The following is a 7,117-nucleotide window of genomic DNA, read 5'->3' on the forward strand; positions in this document are numbered from 1 at the left end:
ACTAGCAGACATACTCAATTAGCAAAAAAAAGTCTAGTCAGGTCCCACTGACTGGGAATCTTAAGCAGCTCAATTATTTAATGCTGACTGACCATTGGAAGAGAGATTTTGAAATGTGTCCCTTACAGTCATGTGCGACGGTCAAAATGGCAATGTGTACAACCCAATGCGCAAATGTAAGTGGTGAGCTAATGTGCCTATGAAATATGAGGCCACTTCAATTGCATATCTTATTTCCTTATTTTGTTCTGGATGCTTCCCTTTGTGTTCTGAAGATGTCTCCTGCCCCAGCAATACACCTCCAAGCTACCTCCTTTTCCCAGGTAAATCTATCCCAAGATCCTACTTCTAGGAATCCTGTTGGAAAGAGATATATATCCTCATTACATCCCGAGTGGTGTAAACCAAAGAAAATAAAGTAATAGGAGTAAAGAACCAACAGGAAAATTCAAACTCTGCTGAGCCCTGGGCTGCTCAAGCACACTAGTGCCTTCTTGTCTGTCTTAAATACTGTAAAGTCTCACGGCAGGATCACCTTTACATTGATAAAAATATCAAACCTGTCATTATCATTAAACAAATGACAGCCTGTCTGCAAGGGTTAGCCTTTTGCTGGAATGAAACTGCATGACATATTTGGATACAGAGCACATGCAGATCCTGCTAAGCCTTTCCTGCACTGGTAACACATAATCTCTCCCAGCACTGGAGTGCAGCTCAGTGCTTGAGAGCGTGAAGGGGCTTGGAGAGGACCTCTCATTCCCTCCTCTGGAAGGAGAGGAGATCCGAGCCTTCCTCCCTCCCTCCCTGGCACTCAGAGACTGCATTGCCGCAAGGACCAACAGATGACACGGTCCTACACATCACTTTCCTGATTCAGCATCTGTGTATTTTCCTCCTCCAGCTGCAGATCAATGCACAGCACTATGTGCTGGGCTACAACACTCATGCCATGCACACAAGCCCTGTCGGCTCCCAAAACCATCAGCCCTAGCTCCACGTGTGTATTCCAGAAGGCAATATTATCTCAGGGATTAACTCCAGACCCGGGGTGAATTACCTGGCTCTCTAGAACAGCTCTCTTCAGAGCCACCTACAAAAACAAACAATGCAGTATTTCCTTAAAGGCTGAACGCTGTGTATACCAATGGGGAAATAAACCAAACAAGACCTGGTAAGACCGCAGCAGCATCACCTGCTGAGGATCACCACATTACAGTGAGGAAAAGTTCTGATTTCAACACGTTCAGTCAGATCTTTTCCTGGTCCCACTCGATGCCCTTTTGTGGCAAGACTCTGAAGCCACGTTTGCCGAGTTACTCAGTTCTGTCCCTGACACGCTCTGGGCACAATCCCAAACCGTCAAGAAGCAGATGTCCCTATCCAGGTTGCAAGCACTGAAGGTGAAAGTTTATTACCGTCTCTTTGCATTTCCCTTGATATAAACAGGAAACAACCAGCATTAGACTCACTAAATAAAAAGCCAAACCAGATAGGCAAGGCAGAAGATGCTTCTTTTTCCATACACACCCTTTTCCCTCTCATTCACATACAAATTACTGTTGCATCCAGGTGGGAGGAGAGTTTGAAGAGGGGAGGGGGGAAGAAATGTTTGCCAAATAGGTTGAGGGATCAGAAGGCAGCTTTCTCATAAAGCGCAGGGCTGACCCACAAACTGCAAGAAAACCTCAAACTCCGCAAGAGTTTCCCTCCTCCCCATTTTCAGGGTGAGAGCAGCCACAGCAGGGAATTGGTAGGCAAGTAAGGGGTCTAACCAGGTCACTCCACCCTTCTCTTCCCGCCTGGAGCATCATATGGGAGGGAAACAGACCTGAAATGTAGGCCATCTACAAAGACTGGGGGAGAGGCTTAAATGATGTGAGATTTATGATCTTCAAAGTGATTAGCGCCCAGCACTCCAAATAAAGTCAGAGAGCTCAGCAGCTCTTGCAGTCAGTTTGGAGTTAGGTTTCAAACCATACTTCTCTGGCTTCAGTTTGAAAACTTGAATTGCAAGGTAACAAAAAAAAAAAAGCCACCCAAAACCAACCTCAAACCCCAAACCAAAATTAAAAAACCCACCAACCTCCACCCCTAATGAAAGAGCTCAGCACCTGAATTTACATGAAAACACTTTGATATTTCCATATCTCCCTTCTTCCTTTTTCTCGTTATTTGAAATCTGTTTGCTGAATTGAAGATGAATTCACCAATAGCTGAGGTCAGCCTGAAACGTGAATGTATAACCCATGTGCATTTGGGCTCATGCTCATTTAAAATAAAAACAATAATGGCTCAAGTCTACGCATGGCCTTGCGAGGGCCAAGAGAGGGAGACAAAGAGCCATTTGCACACGCCTGTGTCCACTCACATGGACTGTTACAACCCCATCCCTGACATCGCTGCAAAACCCCTTCTGCGGACTCTACCTATGTTGTGGGGAATCGCACCAGATTAAAAAACAAACATTAAAACGAGCTTGTTCACAGGCTTTTGCTTTTTAAACCTTGCTAAGTCCCCAGTCAGGTTTGCTACTCAGTTACACAAACAGATAGGCTGGCACAAATGAAAGGGATTTCGCGGTACCCCTTTAGTGGAAGGAGAAAAACAAAAGTGGGAAGTGAATGTTACAAAAGACTGTCGTAAAACCACAATCTCTTTTTGGGAGGGAGATGTTTCTCTCAAGAAGACTCTGGCCCAAATCCTACTGACTTGAGGCTGTCTGCCCCTACAACTTTACCAGCATCCACTCATTCAGTGGCACGCAGAGGACTAGGACCTTAAAGGTAATGGGTCAAATCATCAGTGGGTGTAAATGAGCGCTGCTTCACCACAGTCAATAACATTTCCTTCATTAACCCCAGCCCGGCTTCCAGTTCTAACATCTTTGCAGTGTTGCCATAGGAAAAGTTTGCAACATGTAACGATCTTGTATTTTCATAGCTTATTTCTATCTTGAGGGAATTTTCTTTTATCACTAGTTATAAGCAGATTGGATTCTTCTTTTGGCGTGTAGAAAACCTGTGCTTTGGGCTCTGCAATCCACAGAGCTGGAGACACAAGACTTTTTGTTTTCAGCTGGGTATTCCAAAAACCTGGAAGATGGCTGAACGTGTTAAGACACCTTTGATAGGAAGTTACGACCCACCCAAAACCAGAGCAGCCAAACCAAACAAACAAACAGCAGCTTGCTGACATCTGTCAGACAAGAGCCACCAAGGCAAGCTTGAAGGACAGGAAAGTCACAGCGAGAAGCTTCAGCTGCCTATCTGCTGCTAGCAGGAAGCCTTTGCAAAGGATCGCAACCCTTGAACTCGGGGAATGCACGGTTGGAAGCAGGTAGGTTGCTGTACTGTCAAGAGTGCCAACATCTGCTTCAAATGCTAGTGACTGCCCGTGGAGTTACAGCCCCTTTTGCTTTCCTCGCTCCAGCTCCTCAGTCAACCCCTGGAGTCCTCCAGCAGATCAGTGGGTTAGCTCTCTAGACCTCCTCTTTTTCTTTACAAGGTCTGAGTCCAGCTCCACTGATGGCCACAGGAGTCCTTAGCTCTGGACTCAGAGAGCATTTTCTCATGTGTCTGCACAGATTCGAGATCCACACTCTCCGGAGACCTGTAACCTTCTTGCCCTTGCAATTCTGACGTGAGATTTGGGGATTTCTTAGAGCCACACGTGAAAATCTCCAGGCACACAGTGAGACAGGGGTTGCTTTTAGCTGCATGAAGCAGGAGGATAACAGCAAACACAGCAAAGACAACGGTCCCTCACACGTTCATTTGCAATTAGGGCTTGCTTGCCCTGCAAGAAGCACTTGGTTTTATCTGCTGTCGCTTTCCCCACTGTCTTGCAAAGAGGAATCTGCAGTTGTAGGCAGGCCTGGTCTTGACCTACTCACTCCAAGACCTCAAACCACCTCATCTTCAGTCCTTGCTGATATTCCTGTGAGTCAGCCCTGTGCTCTTAGACTTGCATACCACAGTGCTTTCAGCGCCAATGTCACAAGCAGTAGAAATGCATGGGGCTTTGGGGCGGGATTTGCACATTTGCCAGTGTAAATGAGGTCCCTTTTGTTTCTAAATGACAATGGAAAAAAATTAAAAAGCCAGAAAAAGCCTCAAGCAATTGGTGATTTAAAGAAACTCTATAATTAACTGAACTTCTATGAAATAGGAAGGCCCGGAAACCAGAAGTTTAATCTGTCATTCTATCCCACAAGGAGAATTGGGAAGAACTTATGTGGTCTGTTTAATGGTAGCTTCTGACCTAACAGTTTTTATCTCTCAGCAGTAGCTGCCTGGGACTCAGCAAGACGAGCAATTAAAAAACAGTAATTCAAGAAAGCAGGAGAATACCTGGTAGCCCAGGGAGCATCTTACCTGCCTGTTAAAGTCCAGCCCATTCTGTTCACTTCCTACAATGAAACAAAAAGAAAAATATCTTAGTATTAATGACAGTCAGCATTGACGTAAACTTTTGAGAACTTAGAACACACATAACCAAAGGCACGCTGCTAGCCCAGCTCAGTTTACTGTAACAGCAAGGAGAGGAGGAGGAAGGTGGAGTCAATGCGAATGCAGCGATGGAAGTACAAAGGCAGCTTTTCCGACATTTGGTGGTATAAGCCTTTGCTGAAGTGTAACAGAAGTGCTTCTGCCTGGGAGATATCTGGCCAAGCAGCAAGGGTGGGGGAAAGCTCACTGACTGCAAGGGAGATTCCAGGAGAGGTGAGCTGGAGGACGTTACAAATCTCCAGGGAAATCCAGGACCAAGGCACTGTACATAAAGTAAGAACTAACTGTGGGAGAGGCTAGCAAACAGGTGGCCGAGGCTGTTAACCAGGGATCTTCAGGAACCCGTGTGGCACTGAGTAATTATGGGATATCTAAAGGAACGGAGGGTGCCGTGGGGTTGTGCTCAAGAGGCGTCTCCTTGATTCCAAAAGAGATTGGCAGGCACAGGGGGAAAAATCAGACAGGTTTCAGCCTGAAGGTACCGCACAGGCCCTCACTCATTCCCCTTTGATGATAAACATTCCCCCCCCATCACACCTGCCAAATTCATCAAGAACATCACAGAGGAAAGGTTGTACGCTCCACAGATATGAATGCTTTAAGGGATTCCACGAAGCCTCTTTAGTTGCAAAGGCAACCCCAAGAAACCCCTTCCCTTCGCAATCCATTCCCCAAGTCATTCTCTTCCAGTCCGACTGAGTTTGTGATAAATAGTCTTAAATTGTTCACATCCCACCGGCACAAGCCCCCAGGGCCTCGTCCTCCTGTTTTTTTCCAGTATAACATTCCCCATAAAGCATAGCCCGTGCCCTGTGATCTGATCAAGCTTCAACACATCATGTTTTTCAGTAGTTCATGTCTTTCTTGCAAAAAGTTGGAAAGCGGTTGAGGGAGGCTGTGCAGGCAGGAGTGCAAATCCAACTCTCCCATTGACTTGCTTTCAACTGAACAAGCCTTGACCCTACTCTAGCACGCAGTTTTTCAGCTTGCACCATACACATAATATTTCCAGGTGAATCAGCATGGTTCTTTGAGATCCTTGGGGGGAGTGTGCTTGGTACAATTACTCATAGATGGCAAAATATTTTAAAGTCAATGATAACAATTTCATGGCACCCTGTTCTCTGCTATCTAGAAACAGCTCTGGAGATTTAATCTGCAACATGTTAACAGCATTGACTGTGGAAACTGAGCTGCCTTTGTTGCTCGTGTTAGGCTGAGCTGTAGGTCTTCGCTATCAAACAATACCAGAGTACTATTTCACAGCAGAACAAGCTGTTGCCCCCCCCGCTCTGAAATCTCCTCTGTCTTCTCACTGTCTGCAACTCAACCTAGATCCAGCTCTGCACCTTCTCCCCCCACCTGTCTGCATTTCTGCTGGGCTAGAGTCTGCCCTCGCTTCCTGTCTTCCTCCTGACCTGCTTCTCAAAGCTTTTTCTCTTCCCAATCTCAGGTCTTTATCTTCTTCCATGTAATTCCCTACTCTACTACAGCTTCCAATTTGCCACGCGCTTCTGTGCTCCCGTGCCTCTCGTTGTAACCATCTGCTCCCTGACCACCTCGCTCCAGCTGCTCCCGCCCAAGGAATTTGTTCATTCATTGCGTTCCAGCTCTATGCCCCAAGAGCCAACAACTGCACATATAATGATGGGAATGTTGATAGTGTTAATAGATGATCACAATCAGTATCCACACACCTGAGCAGAACTGTGTGAGGATCTTCAAGGCCTGCAGTTTCTACCTTTGAAACCCATGGGGAGTTGATGCAATCTAAAGGCAGTAGCTAAAGGGAAGAAAGGCAAGGAGGAGAGAAGGAGGAAATAAAGTTCCCAGTTGCTAAAATAGAACAGGAAGGAAAAGGTAATCTTCTGGTTTCTCGGATACAAGAGTTTCCATGCATGCAGCATGTTGATGAGGCAAGATTCAAAGACCTTGAGGGAAAACCCTAGGTCCCAGTGATGATGGCTCTGAGTCACTATCCTACACCCCAAAACTTGGAACTCGAGATGCACAGCTGGAACGGAGTTTACTTCCACATCACTACCACGAGGCCCAAGTTCTCCAGCACATTCTTTCCTCCTCTTCTAAGCTTCCCATCTCTCACTTTTTCCTCCCTGCACAAGCATGTGCAGCTGACAGACTTCTACCTTTCTTTTTCCCTTCCTCTCCTACAAGGTCAGACACAGCTTCCTCCAAGTCCTACCCTCTTGCACATCCCTCCGCAGATCAACAGGGGTGTTCGGGAGCACCTCAGCCAGGTATTTTGTGACAGTGGAGCATGTTGCAAATATGCACGGAGATTGACATTAACTCAGTTGTAGCTTGGGCGTCTAAATCTGAGATAACTGCCCCAGGCTGTCTTGATAGACAGCGAGGAGAAATAGGCACCTCCAGAGGCCATTCACCTGACCTATCTTAGACGCCTATCTCAAGTTGAGATGAATGGCCCTCTGGAGATGACTATTTCTCTTTATTGCCTACAAAGGGACCCAGGGGCAACTAGTTCAGACTTAGATGTCCAACAGTGAGATATTTAAAACTGGGCAAGGTGATTTCTACTCCCAGTGGTTATGTAAATGGGAGCTGGATACACAAATCTCTTCAAA

The 7,117-nt window shown here is 46.2% G+C and overlaps 1 protein-coding gene across 1 annotated transcript in view; it reads right to left on the reverse strand.

Annotated features, from left to right (window-relative positions):
- The window catches only part of POU2F3 (POU class 2 homeobox 3), a 41,923-nt gene that overhangs the window by 21,108 nt on the left and 13,698 nt on the right, over positions 1-7,117 (reverse strand). The window contains exon 3 of the mRNA XM_009330405.1: positions 4,377-4,411. Within this exon, the coding sequence (XP_009328680.1) occupies positions 4,377-4,411 (35 nt within the window). The remainder of the gene's footprint in view (positions 1-4,376; positions 4,412-7,117) is intronic.

This window comes from Pygoscelis adeliae, unplaced genomic scaffold, assembly GCF_000699105.1.
Source record: "Pygoscelis adeliae isolate BGI_AS28 unplaced genomic scaffold, ASM69910v1 Scaffold608, whole genome shotgun sequence".
In the NCBI taxonomy this organism is placed as follows: Eukaryota; Metazoa; Chordata; class Aves; order Sphenisciformes; family Spheniscidae; genus Pygoscelis; species Pygoscelis adeliae.